We start from the raw sequence: 14,086 nt of genomic DNA on the forward strand, positions 1-14,086 counted from the left end.
TACCTAATTTACTTAAACATTCTCTTGTAGACAGAATGGCATTTCAGTTTTTCCAGTTATTAACTATTATGAAGATGTTACCATAAACATTTTTGTACACACCTGCTGGTACACAAATCTAAGAGTTTACTGGATACACAACTGGGAGGTGGAGTCATAAGCTAGGTCCTAAAGTATGCAAATGTTCAACTCTGTGAGGTGTAGTTGTTTCCTAAAGCAGAGGTGCCTGTCTACACATCCACACAATGATGAGCTCACATTTAGCACCTGGTGCTGTCAGACTCCTTAATTTTACAAATCTTATGGATGTAAATTGCAAGCTCATTGTGGTCTTAATTCATATCTCCAAGGTTTCTACTCATTTATAAGCCCTATGTATTTCCTCTTCTTGTGAAATGTCTTTTCAAGTTTCTTCTATTTTTCTTTTTTTTTTTTTTTTTGTGCTTTCTGATTTTTTTTATTACTCAAAAAGGGTTCACTTTTAAATACAAAAGCTAAATAAAGCTTTCTGACTCTGTGCTTGTACTTTCAACACTTTCACAACAATTTTCTGCTCCTCAATAAGGAAAGTGTGTTCGATCCTGTCACGGACACATTTAGCACACATGGAACCACCATAGGCCCGGCTGACACGTTTTTTTGTTTTAGACGACCTCACAAGAACTTAAAAGTCTCACAGTGCGAAATCCTTGAAGTCGGCCTGAGCACACGCCACAGGCGGATTTTGGTGTTTTCCTAACCTTCCTGGTATAAAGGTAAACAATTCTATTACCAGGGGTTTGGGACAGGCTGTTTTTGTTAGAGGCTTATTGTAGGACAGCTTACGATGGTATGTCAAACGCTGGACCCTCCTGAATGCCTCTAGATACCGTCCCCGGAAGAGGAAGGCTATTTTTCTGTTTTTTTAAAAAATAGGAATTCTCTATATATTCTGCTTACTACTCCTTTGCCAGTTAACTGTATCGTAAATGTCAAGTCTTGGTTTGTCTTTCCACTACACTAAATTGTTTGTTAGCTTAACTTAAGTGCTAGTTTTAATATATTTGATTTAATTCATCTTTTCTTTTATGATTAGCATATGTCTCAAGAGATTCTTTCCGGCCCTAAGGTTTTTTGCCATGCAAACATTTAAATACTTGCTTTTCGTAATCAAGACCTTGATGTATTTGGAATTGACTGCTCGGTGAGGTGTGAGGCAGAAATCCATTTCATGGTTTTCCACAAGGATAACCGTTGTTCTAGCACTACTTATGGAGCCACCCTTCCTGCCCCCACTGACCTGCCATGCCACATCTCAAAGGGCAGCATATACGCCTGGGCTATTTCTCAGGCTCCTGAGCTCGTCGCACTGCTCAGAGCGCCTACCTCTGCACCACATACAACACAAACTCTGTAATAAAACTTACTGTCTTGTAAAAGGTCCCCTCAACCTCCTCATTATAGTCAGAAGCATCCAGCCGTCTTAGTCCTTTGCTATTCCACAGACGTTTAGATATCTGCCTGTCACATCCAACAAAACCTCTGTTGGAATTTCTGCTGGAAATGGCATTGAATCTGTAGATGATTTTTGGGAGGTTTGATACCCTTACAACCTTCATGAACAAAGATACTGTAGTTCTTCATTTGTTTCTACCTTACTTCTTCACCTTTATCCTTCAAATCCTCAATCAAGACTTAACCTAAACACTGCCTGCCTCAAACATGTCTTTTACCTTCTCAACTAAAAGGAGGACAAGCGTGTCTTTCATGTGCAAGTTTTTTAGATAGCTGCAAGAGTCCAAGAAAAAGATGGGGTGGGTTTGAGGTTTCTCGCTGAGTACACTGAGAATTCGAGAAGAGTAAGATGATACTGGTTTGAGACACACTGAGTCTTTGGTGTGCTATGTGCGCTTCAGCACAGAGGAGTCTGGATAGATTGCCCACTGAAACTGTATGACTAAGAAGGTAACTAGTGACAGGCTCATGAGGACCAGGCTTTAAATGGGCAGAGGAAGAGAAAACTATGAAAGTAGCTAAGAAATCACAAGAAACATGGAAGGTAAATCAGAAGAGTGAAGTCAAGGGGGAACCAGGGAAAGGAGATTTTTGGAGAAGTGGTCAGTATTGCCCAAACTCAGAGAAGAAAGATCACTGGAAAGGCCACGGGATCTAACAATTAAGAGGTCATTAATGACAGAAGAGATGGGTAAAACAAACAAACAACAACAACAAAAAAAACTAACTTCACTGAGTTAAAGAGAGAATGGGAGGAGAAGGTGGTTGGCACAGAGTAGACACTCGGATATTTGTCGAGGACAAGCCTGAGAGAAATGGAAAGAGGGCAGACTCTTCTCTAAATGAGCTCAGCTGTGAATAGAGGGAGGCTGATGGCAGAATATCTCAGATGAGAAACAGGGCGCTGTAGGATCTGACCTCAACCACCATCCCACACACCAGCCTCCACGTTACAGACAGCAGAGTGGGCAGCAGAGTGCGGAAGGTTCCGAACAAGTGCTTCTTTAGAGGGAAAAAATAAATATGGGATCCCTAATGGAAATGATGAGAGTGAGTGAGTGGATGTGACAGCCACGGACGTCGATGACAAGGAGAGGTTCTGGACATACCGGCAGAGACACAGAAAAGACCCCGGCTGCAGAATGGTCACCTTCCTGCCTTTGAGGTCACCTGACATAAACTAAGGTAGGGGTTTTCAAGCTATATTCTATATTCTTTAATGAACATATAGGCACTCGAACTTGCACAAATTGTTTTTGTCTTTAGATAAAAGGCATCCATCATGGGATTAGATCAACAATACATTTAAGGAAGCCATTCCGTCACATAACTAGTTGAGAAAAGATATGGTACATACTTAATGAAACTGGGAGACTCTTAGCAACTGTAATTCGGATAAAATACATTAAAATATTTGGAGGGGGGTTATTCTTTCTTAAAGAAGGATGTGCCAACACCTAGAATAACATACCTGCTATGGAAGAGAAAATAAGTCCTCCACCTGAGCATCTCGGGGAAAATGAGTCCCAGTCTCAATGTAGCACAGATTAAATGGACCTAAAGAAAGCATATAATTCTCTTCATTTTAAGGGCAAGTGATGCCTAAGAAGGCATGTTACTCTGCAGGTAAATGTGTATGTGCTACAGTTATGCAGGATTATCGTTTGCTAAGTTTTTTTTCCCCTTTCACTTCCAATGTACCTGAGTGTATATTTGATATAACTGCTTTGGGGCAAGGCCAGCTTACATCACGAGGGGACGGGGGCACTGTCTCACAGAAAATGAGGGCTGATGGTGCCGATGACAGAGACAGTAGCTTCTCTCTCCAGTCACTGTGTTCAATGGGGCTCTAATCCCAGAAAGGGTACCTAGTCTATTCAACGCGGTCGTTCCCATATGCATTTCCCCAGTATCTTTTCACCTCCATTAATCTCTTATTCCCTTTCCATGAGCACCTACCCTGTGCTGAGCTCAGGGACCCCCTAGAGAGCTCTACAGAAGCTGCCGTCTATCAAGCTCTCACTGTGTGCCGCAGCCCATGTTCCCTGCCTACGTGCATCGTCTCCTTTAATCCACACCTCATGCCCGTGAGAGAGGAGCTAGTCTCGCTGTCTCCATTTCACAGATGAGAAAATCGTGCTGATGCTTGAGTCGCACGGCAAGGACGCGGCAAACCTGAAACGCGAATCTGGGTGTGTCTGACTTCAAAGCCCTGGTTCTTAACCATCTCCCCGCGATGACCACAAACAAGTCCACGCGCTGCTCCCATACCGTGCGAGCCTGGAGCTGGGGCAGCGCAGAAAAGGAAGCGCTGAGTGGAGTGGTGCTGCTCACCTATCCACGCTGCAGGGACCCGCGGCTGAGCCGACGGCCTGCTCAGTTCTGCAAAACAACCCGAGGCTGTTAACCACCCTTAGCGGCCACTCTCTCTGCCCACCTCCTTTCTCCCCCCTCAGGGTGGGGGAATATGAGATCACGAGAGGACAAAATGCTTGGAGAACGTGACTGTATCCGACCTGCCAGGGCCGGCAGCAGCCTAAGTACCTCTGATAAGCCGGAGGGGGAGAGCATGCCTCCGGCCGCAGGGACTTCTGCAGGCGTCTAATCGAGGCTTCAGAAAAGGAGGTCTCGGGAGAGAGAGATCTCGGGAGAGCAGAGCTTCTCCCCTGTAGGAGTAACTGCTCTCACCACTCAGATTAAAATGCCCCGTTGCTCACAGCGTCACTCTGCCACAGGGTCACATCCCCCTATTCAACTGACTTTCAGGCTTTTCTCTGAGAAAGAAGAAAGAAAGAAAGAAAAAAAAAAAAAGAAATGGCCTCCTAGGTCTGGGGTAAAAATGAAAAAAGCAAGTTGACTTGCAAAAGACCTCCACCTCCGGCTTGTCCTAGTCCCTGAGGGACCGGGGACACCCCCGGAGTCTTGCTCACTGCTCTTCGTTCAAAGTCCCCTGGAAAACAGCCGCTTGTTTTCCAAGAACTGTAGGAACACGCTGTTCGTCCACAAGGTCCCACCAAACGTCCACAACCTGGAGCGGCACAAAGGTCAACCAGATGCAGATGGGCTCGCGGCCGCTGCGCTGTTATTATTAAGGCACTTTTGACTGTGTTTCCTCGAGGAAACAAGTATAGACAAGGTTAAAAAAAAAAAAAAAAAAGTTAGTCTGTATCATATCCCAGAATGGGTCCCAGCCATTTCTCAACCTCGGCCACAGACATGTTCTTCCTCAAAGCATAATCCTCAATCTGCAAAAGATTAAAAGCAGTTTATTAAACCAAAATGATAAGACTTTTTGAACTCAAGTTTCCGCAGCATTTGCCAAGATACATTAAGTACGTTTTATGTCTTTTGCCTTAATAGTAATCCACTGAGTTAAATGGAGACAGATATTTATGTATTCATCGAGGTGCCTTATTTTCTGGGCAGAAAAACAACATGTCGTAACTACCTCAGGCTGAGAGCCTGGCTGGGGTGTGTGTGTGGCAGGGGTGTGGGAGGGTTGGTCTCTGTGTAAACGGCAGGGCGAGAAATGGGGCAGTGGGCTGAAATCAAATCAAGACATAAACTGGAGTACATTTCTTCATCCTTTCCCTCTCATTTTACTCTCACTCACATGTAAAATAAAACAGGTTTAACAGCTCCATTCAAAACAAGACAGGCATCTAGGGATGCCACACACAATGAAACAGCTAACCTACCTGATCCTTGGAAATTTTCCCCACGGCAAAATATCTGGACCTCAAATTGGAGAAGTAAAGGCCGGATACCGCTGAAGCAGGTGCCATGGCCAGCGATTCTGTTAACCTAATGCCTGGGGAGAGCAGCATGGGGAGAAACGCTCGTTTATTCAGTGCTGAGACAGGCCTGCCCACGTGGTAGGCTCCCAGTAAATTCTTGTTTACAAGTGAATGAGAGTGAGTGTGTGCCTTCCAGGGGGACACATGACACAGAGTGAAAGATGTGAGCAGACTCGTCTAGCAAATTCCCGCCGAGGGGATGAACAAATTCAGGATGTGCAGCTCTCCTCTAACCTGGGGGGAGAGGCCTGGAAAAGACTCTCTACATTCTTATCCCCGCCCTCCAAGATCAGCCATGGAGGCTACGCCTGGGCCTTCAAGACAAGGACTCCAACCGTGCAGATGGGGACACCACCTGGACCTCCAAGCGCACCTGTGAGGCCAAGGCCACTAGGGGAATGACAGCCAGCCAGGCCCCATTGAGGATGAGCCCACACCAAGGCTATCTAGTCTACGCCATTCACTTTCTGGACAAGGCAACGGAGCGACGTAAAGGCTCGGTGCTTTGCCAAAGATCGCCCAGCAGGCTTACGGCAGAAACGGGTCCCAAGGCCCCGTCTCGTGTCTCCTGGAGCCGGTGCCATCCCTGCCAGCCCAGATTCAAAGAGCCCCACAGCAATTCATGTCCATCTACATTCCTTTAACGTCTTCGGCGTGGATGGCACGCTTTTGACGAACTCCACTGGAAACAGTGCACTGTGTTCGCAGTGGTGTAGAAGTAAAGAGAGAGGGGGCGGAAGGGAAGGGTGGGAATTCTGTGAGACGAGGGTCCAGAGACACTCCTAGAAGTGGTGGAAGGAGAGAGCCACGTGAAATACGTTACTAAAGGTTACAAAGGTCACTCACTAGTGGAGAGACTGAAAACAGTAACACACGTGTAATAGGAAAATGGGGCAGGGGATGTACCGGCTGGTGTGAGTCAGCTAAGCTCCCATCTACTGTAGGTGAAGAGAAAATAATGAAAACTGATAAACCTGAAAATGGTGATGAAAGACCACTACTCAATAATAATGCTACGGGGCCTCCACGTGCACGAACTAAAATGAGTTTCTTTTCCTCCTGTTAAAATAATAATAACATGGAGGTGAAGGACTAGAGCACACTGCTGGAGGTGAGGAAGGGTGGGGTCAGGGGTCTCACTGTAAGCCTCTCCGTGGCTTCCACCTGCTCCCCCCATGCGCCTTCCCTTCGCTACCGTGTGTGTAACACGAGGCAGGATGCGCGCCTGCCCGGTGCTGACCTGTGTGCCGCTCCACGTCTGCCAGCCTCCACATGGTCAGCTTCTCGGTGTGGTCGGGCTGGCTGGGGTAGCCGGGCGCCGGCCGGATGCCCTCGTAGCGCAGCCTCCGCAGGTCGGCCACGGCCAGCTGCTCGTCGCCGCAGTAGCCCCACAGCTCCCTGCGGACCCGTGCGTGCAGCTCCTCGGCAAAGGCCTGGGGCGGAACACGCGGTCAGATGGAGGCGGGAGCCCTTCTCCCGCCCTCCCTCCTGCCCTCCGTCCTGCCCGCAAAAGCACCTCCCTGACCGGACAGCAGGCGGGGGAACCGGCGAGAGGGATGGGCGGGGGGCTCAACTCATGTGTACTGTCAAAAGCTGCTCTGCGGCTCGGTTCTGGCCTCAGCCCGGGCTCTCAAGGATCATATTCAATGACCCGAGCATCCGAGGCCCTTCAGACCTTTCCCTGACGCTCAGGCTACAGCTTATGGTGGCCAGAAGGAGGAGCGGGGACCATGACAGCAGCCAGCGACTCTGCTGTGAGCCTCGGGAAGAGGGGAGCGGCTCCCACAGCTTAGGCTGCCCCACCCCACAGAGGAAGATGAGGGATCTACAGGGGAGCCCAACATCAGAACGAGAAGCTCTGAAACAGAACCTGTTTGGCTTTTTGCAGGCTCCTCTGGAAAACATCAAATCACAAGCACAGGGCGACACCAGAACCAAGACAATGAAGTCAAGGCTCCACGGGCCACTCCAACTACAGCGTCGCTGAAGCCTACTCTGTGCCCAAAGATGAGGCGTGAGAGTGACTCGAAAATACAGGATTTAAGAGTATGTGTGCTGTTAGAGACAAACACACACACACACACACACACACACACACACGCACGCACGCACACGTGCGCACGCACTCTGGCCTCAGGGCACCGCGGCTCTACCTCGGCCAGCCGGTCGCCCAGCGCCTTGACCATGATGCTGCTGTAGTCGTCACACTCTTCCTCGTAGGCCTTGCTCAGCTCCTCCACCCCGAAGCAGGCGACGGCGAACAGACCCAGGTAGTCGGGGATGCCCGAGTGCAGAGGAGCGATGAAGTCCGAGAGGCAGAGGTAGGGGTCCGCGCTGGCAGAGTCCTTCTCGGCCTTGAAACGCAAGGAGTGGGCAGAGTGGCCATCAGCATGGAATTGGCACCAACACACAGAGAAGAGCAATCGAGCGCCTTCCAACGAATACAGCTTCAAACGGGGCTGCCTGTCTGTTTTGTTCACTGTTACATCCCCAGCACTTAGAAGAGTGCCTGATATGTAGTAAGTGTTCAATAAACATGTGTTGAATAAATAAATGGAACGAGAGTTTTAGAAAGATATGACATGAAATGACATACACAGTCGAGAAACCAGTTAACTCGCTCATTCACACACTGACCAAACATTTACTGAATGCCTACAGGTACTGGAACGCTAAATATTCATATAAAAAGGTTTTCTTTTCCTCCAAAAGTGTTTTCAATTCAAGACCCACATTAAATCCTAAAGTTATGTTCAAAAGGGGTCCACTAAGTGTGTAAGCCTCTACTTTGCATCGACAGAAGCAGTTCAACAAACGGCTAAGGTCAGCAACACAGGGCCACGTGCTGTCCACCACGGGCGGTGGGTCAGGGGGATGGCTAAGGACACTGCTGGGCTGGCCTGAAACCAATCAAAAAATTGAGCAGGATCTGCTTCTGGGGTTCTCTCCTCAGGCCAGGTGGCCATCCTCGCCTGCTTTCCATCTTCAGCTGATGACTGACTTATCCCTGCTACTGAGCTGACAAATAAGGTCTTACACATACTTCACAATCAACACATGTTTGCTGAGAAGGTAAATAACAATATAATATTTACTGAGTGCTGACTGTGTGTCAGGCACTGGTCTTGGTGCTTTATACGAATTAACTAATCCAATCCTCTCAACAACCTTGTGAAGTAAGTGATACCACCAGCTCCATTTTATACAAGAAATCCGAGGCAGCAAGAGCTTGAAAAACTAGTTCAAGGTCAGACAGTGGCAGGCCCATGGGTCTGATCCACAGCCAATGCTCTTGACCACTATACAACACTGCTTAGGACGGATCAATTAATCAGCAGTCAACCCAGAAGCTTCACAGCTATTTGCTTGCCAGCTCTGGAAACAAGTACAGTCTAATGGACACTGGGCAGAAAACAGTTAAGTGGCTGCAGACAAGAAGGTATTTGATAAAGGCACGTGGAAATGTCATAGAGCCAGGGCCAGCTATGCAGGGAGGAGCTGCCTTCCACTTGTACTCTGCCCATCAACTGGAGATGCAAAGTTTCCCAGCACCACAAGGAGAGACAGGTCACAGAGCCACACAGCTCTTTAAAATAGACAGCGATCAGAGCCACTCAGAACAGAAGACTCCCGGAGCAGTAAGTCGCTGCAGCCAGAATTTTCCAGCGTACTAGAAAAAAGCACATCCTTAGAAATAGCTATCTGGGTAGGTAATACATGTACATTGAAAAGTCATTATATTAAATGCCCTAATACAGTCCCTCACAGACTGCCTGGACATGAATGGTGTTGGATGTAAAAAGAGATCAGAGGACACAGGACTTGAAGGATGGAAATTCAGGCCAGGGTGGAGGTTTCTGACCTTAATTACTTCTTTAAAAGAAAAGTCACCAGCTCCCTAGTGAGGAGGGGCTAGAACTTAACATGAGAATCCTCTTGTGTTCTGAGGGGCCTGAGCCTGAGTGCACGGAGTGAGGATGCACCAGGCCTGGGTGCAGAGAGTGAGGACGGACTGGGCCTGGGTGCACACAGTAATGGTGTAGCTGCCCCCGTTTAACTTGTTATGACACCGTTTAATGTCCCAAGTTTAAGGATTCCCTCAGACGTTGTTATAGTTAAAATATCTGACGTTATGAATCACATTGTGATTATGATTAAAAGCAATACTACCACTCCTGAATGACTGAAAATGGTAGTAAGACCACGCGAGAATCACTTGCTACCGTCCTTTGTTAATGACTGGTGAATTCTGGCTCCGATTCTTGATCAGGGCAGCTCATTTTTTATAGCAGCTAAAGGGACATGCTTACAGATTTGCACGTTTAAAGGTGGGGTCACAGGAGAGGGAGCCGTGTGGAGGAGAGCGTGTTCTATGAGCCGGGAGAAGCCAGTGGCATGAGAGAACAGCCACTGGGGTGTGGGCAGGCTGGGCTCTGCCCCTCCGAGCTGCGCGGCTCAGCGCACTCCCCATCAGCTTTCGTTTTCACCTCTGCAAAACGGAAACATATAAACTGCCCGACAACAGGTTGTGTGGAAATGAAACAAGATGGTCCATTAAGTGCCCTGCTAAGCAGCTGGCCCCTGGTAGACACCCAGCGAATGTCTGCTCCCCGCTGTCTTCGCCTTGAGAAAGGAGCCGCCAGCCTATTTTAACGGCAGGCCCGGACGCAAACCGATGTTCTTGGGCAAGTGAATGTCCACCTGCGCGTGACCCCCCGAGGCAGCAGCAGTGTTTCTCCTCACCCATCCAACCCCGAGAGGAAACACCTCCCTCCTGCTGGTGCCCGAGAGGCCCAGCTTCTAAATCCACACTGGCCCCTTCTCTCCACCACAAATGCCTTGGGCTCGGGGCCGTGACTGGCCATTTGGGGTGAGGTGTGGCAGAGCTACGCTTACACAAAGTTCAAACTTACACCATTCTTATTTATGTTTTTTGAGTGCTTAAACCAAAGAGTAGGGCAATGTGTCCGCTGGCCGCAGGGCCTCCGCACCTGCTGCCTGAGTCCGTAGAAGGTGGCGATGGGCTCCACGGCCTGGGGTGCCGCGCCCTCCGCATACAGGTGGATGTCGTCCTGGCTGCTCTGCGCTGGCCAGAACCCAACCACACCCCTGGCGTGGAGCTGCTTCTGACGAATCAGCGCCTGCAGCATATTTTGGGCATCATCATAGACTTTTTTGGCCTCTTCACCTGTCAGGAAAATATCGTTAAGAATTCACTTAGAGATGCCAATAATAACCAGCAAAGAATGCTTCTTTTTAAAACTACTACCTCTCCTCAGTCATCTTCTCTCTTCACCCCTCTATTTTCCCCTCAAATACTTCAAAAACCAGTGTTTGCCATCAGCACAACCCCAGGTGCAGGAGCTAAGGGTTCAGCAGTTCTGCTACGTGCAGCTCCCGTACACAGTCTGCTTCGCCAGCTCAAGCCACTTATTTTTCCGTTCAGCAAAAGGCAGACAGCCAGCTCTCGGCTCCCCGCAGCAATGTGTCAGACAGAGAGCGAGACAAAGCAGGCCAGACCCTTCCACCACCACATTCCTCGTGCACAGACAGCTCCCCTGACCTCGCCGTGACCCCTGGGGGTGCAGGACAGCCTGAGGAGTGGAGTGTGGCTTCAGTGCTGCTCCTGCACGGCCCAGCCCAGGGCCCGTCAGGCCCTCACCTGGCTACGGCAGGAGCCAGCGGGGTTAGGGTTAGGCTTTCCGTCCGGGCCTGGCCAGCCCTGCTTCAGCCACTCAACTGCTCATCTGTGACCACTCGGGAGCAGATCAGAATGAGAGCCCCTTGCCCACTGCTGCACCCCAGCTAGCCCGAGAGCCGCTGAGTCACGGCACCTAGCACGCACCCCAGGGCCCCCCCCAGGAAGCGGGCAGGGGCCACTCTCCCAGGCTCCCCTCAGCCCTAACCCCCCACGTCCACCAGTCCAACCCCACCTCGCTCTGAGCTGGCTGTTACCGGACCCTTTGAAGGGCTTAGTGTTTCGGTCCCATGTCTCTGGGGGCAGGGCTGGCAGCGAGACGCGGGGCTAGCACTTTATCTATCGACTAGCTTGTCACCCCCAGCCCCTCCCCAGCAGGCACAATGGCCTCCTTGCCGGTCCCCAAATCAGCCCACGTGTCTGCGCCTTCCCACTCGGTCTCCTCGGCCTGGAGTGTCCTTTTCTTCATCACCACCTCACGTTCCCAGTCCCAGGCCCAGTAGCTCCCACTGATCTTCAAAAAGCAGTTCAAACACCACCTCCTCCAGGAAGCCTCTCCTGATGTCCCTCTCTGAGGTCTGTCTCATTTCCCTGTGTCCACAGAAGCCGGGCCTTGGTCCCGCAGCAGGAGCTCGGCCTGCTGTATGGGAATCACCCTCCAATGCTGCACCAGCCAGCCGGGTACCAGATGGCAGCGATGATACGTCTACTTTTGTTTATCCCCAGTGCCTAGCATGTAACTGATGTCAATAAACATTTAGTAAAGAATGGATAAATGAAATGTGAAATGTAGTCTGTAAATAAGGACCAACCCAGCAGTTTAAAAACTGTCAAAGAGCTGAGCGGATGGAACAGTATCCTACATCATGTCATAACAATAAACTCTATCCTGCATAATCCACCCCGCTGCTCACCACCTATTCTTGTCCTCAAAGTCCCAAGACCATGTCTCGGATACCAGAGCAGGATGGAAGGACTTATTGAACTAACCTACAGCTTTGTCGTCAAATATCTTGGGAAAGCCTCGGTTCGGATATTTGCCCCGGAGCTGCCAGACATCGAAGAAAGGCTTCCAGTCAATGTAATCCACCAGCTTCTGCAGGTCGTAGTCTTCAAAGACCCGAGTCCCAAGGAATGTGGGCTTCACTACAGGACAGAGTGAGAGGCGTGAACCCTGGCGCCGGCCTGGGGCTCAGTGCCGCTCATGCGTGGTGCCGCCTGCGGGAGGCCGTCCCGCTCTGTTGGCTCCCACGCTCCGCCTCCCTCCTGTCACCCGGAGGAGTTGTTTTACGAAGAGGGGAACTTGAAATTACTGTGGCGAAGGAGTAATTCGTCAGCACATCTTAAAAAAAACTCTTCTTCCCCTGCAGCTGACTGACTGCACCACCCTTGGAAACTCTTCCCTCAACCCTCCCCACCAACACCCCCCCCCCGCCCAGGAAACAAGACAGACTGGGGTTGATCTCACTTGTACAAATGAAGACGATACTAAAAGAAAGAGCGCTGGAGAAAGACACATGTAACAGGCCACTTCCATAAAGTTTAAAAACATGAATCAATAATCGATCAATGTATTGCCTACTGAACATATGCACATAATCAAAGTCTGAGGAAATGCACGGAAATGAGGCATCAAATTCAGGATCCTGCAGGGGAGGGAGGGGCTCACAGGAATTCCCACATGTATGGTTTTGTCTTTTTTAAGTGGGCAGTAGCTTATTCCTTAAGTGCCTGGTGGAGGTACACAAATGTTCAATACAGTCTTCTTTACACCTCCTTGTGAATCTAAAAAAGATCCTAAGTGAAATACTGGTGAAAACTTCAGAGACAGACGGTGCCACTGGGCTTCCTGGGGCACGAGTACCGCCCCGCGCCACCAAGCCCCGGTTGGTTAGGCTGGGGTCCAAGGTGACCGCTCCGCTGCCCGCTTCCCAGCCCTCACGCCCTCAGTTTCCTGATCTGCAAATAAGGATCAGAGAACTTAACCTAAAGCACCACGCTCAGGTGCTCAGGGATAACACAGAAGTCTCAAGAGTGTTTTTCCCTCGTTAGACAGTAACAGTGAGAGGTGAAAGTATAGGAAAAGAAAAGTATGCGCAGCTTCTTAATTTTGCCTGGAAATCTCTACCTTTTGACATAGTTCATGGTAGCTTTTTCCCATGTGTTCCTGGTCATCTTTTTATTATACAGGACAATCCTTTCTTTGTAAATATTCTATTATGCTGGTTTGTTTGGTAATTAAAAAGAAATTACAGCTATTCTCCTGACTGAAGTGTCCCCCTGCCTGGAAAGTCAGGGAAACGCTCTGCTTCCGGGTCACTCAAGGGTGTTATTCTTGAATGAGCTTGTCGGTCAGAGTTGGAGATGTGTTTGAGGTTTTACCACCAAAGACCTAGAGAGAAGAACCTTTCCTTCTCTCTTTATTGACTTCTTGCAACTACGCTAAGGCTGGGTTGTCCTTAGGGGCCCTACAAGGGGGTTAAACAGTCACTTGAAAAGTGTCACCACTGCCACCTGGTGCTGCAGGCCTTCAGTGGACTATTGCCACTGAGATGTATTTTGGACGTTTGGCTTGGCTAAAATGGACTCCCCCTTGTGATATTTTTCCAATTTCATACTGAAAGGAAAAGAGAAAATAATAGTTTGGACTATAGAGTGATTTATATTTTTCTGAGGTTTACAAGTCTTATCTTATCCTCACATTTCCATAAAGTAACTCCTTTTTTACATATTAGAAACTGTAAAACATGGAAGCAATATGCTCAAGGTCACTTGGGATCAGAACCCAAGCCTCCCAACTCCCCATCTGCCTTCTTCTCACTAAACCGCACTGAACTCAGCAGGGCTGAATCTAGAACCCAGCTCACCTATGTTTCCAATTTAATCCACTCTGCTGAGCGTGTGTAGAACACGGGGGTCATGAGCAATGCAAGTGGATTTGAGATGTTACCTTGGAAATACAGATTCAATTAATATAACCCCTGTTCACCCTGTCTCGATTTTGCATTCGTATCACATGCCTCTTTGAACCTGTCAAAACGTCTTACACATTATATTCCTTCATGAACACCTATGCAAGGCAAGAAAAGTGGCTAGA

At 49.1% G+C, this 14,086-nt stretch overlaps 1 protein-coding gene and 1 pseudogene across 5 annotated transcripts in view; both read right to left on the reverse strand.

Annotated features, from left to right (window-relative positions):
* The window catches only part of MTR (5-methyltetrahydrofolate-homocysteine methyltransferase), a 130,367-nt gene that overhangs the window by 16,801 nt on the left and 99,480 nt on the right, over positions 1 to 14,086 (reverse strand). For 3 of the 5 annotated variants that reach the window (XM_068547549.1, XM_068547550.1, XM_068547547.1), the window contains 6 exons: positions 11,980 to 12,135; positions 10,283 to 10,479; positions 7,445 to 7,645; positions 6,532 to 6,724; positions 5,193 to 5,305; positions 793 to 4,739 (listed from right to left, as the gene is read on the reverse strand). In XM_068547549.1, the coding sequence (XP_068403650.1) occupies positions 4,653 to 4,739; positions 5,193 to 5,305; positions 6,532 to 6,724; positions 7,445 to 7,645; positions 10,283 to 10,479; positions 11,980 to 12,135 (947 nt within the window). In that variant the 3' untranslated portion in view covers positions 793 to 4,652. Of the gene's footprint in view, positions 1 to 792; positions 4,740 to 5,192; positions 5,306 to 6,531; positions 6,725 to 7,444; positions 7,646 to 10,282; positions 10,480 to 11,979; positions 12,136 to 14,086 lie in introns of those variants that run through there. The other 2 variants (XR_011074468.1, XR_011074469.1) reach the window with 1 other exon arrangement.
* LOC137767696 (large ribosomal subunit protein eL34-like) lies at positions 482 to 4,065 on the reverse strand (annotated as a pseudogene).

Source organism: Eschrichtius robustus, chromosome 7 (genome assembly GCF_028021215.1).
Source record: "Eschrichtius robustus isolate mEscRob2 chromosome 7, mEscRob2.pri, whole genome shotgun sequence".
Classification (NCBI taxonomy): Eukaryota; Metazoa; Chordata; class Mammalia; order Artiodactyla; family Eschrichtiidae; genus Eschrichtius; species Eschrichtius robustus.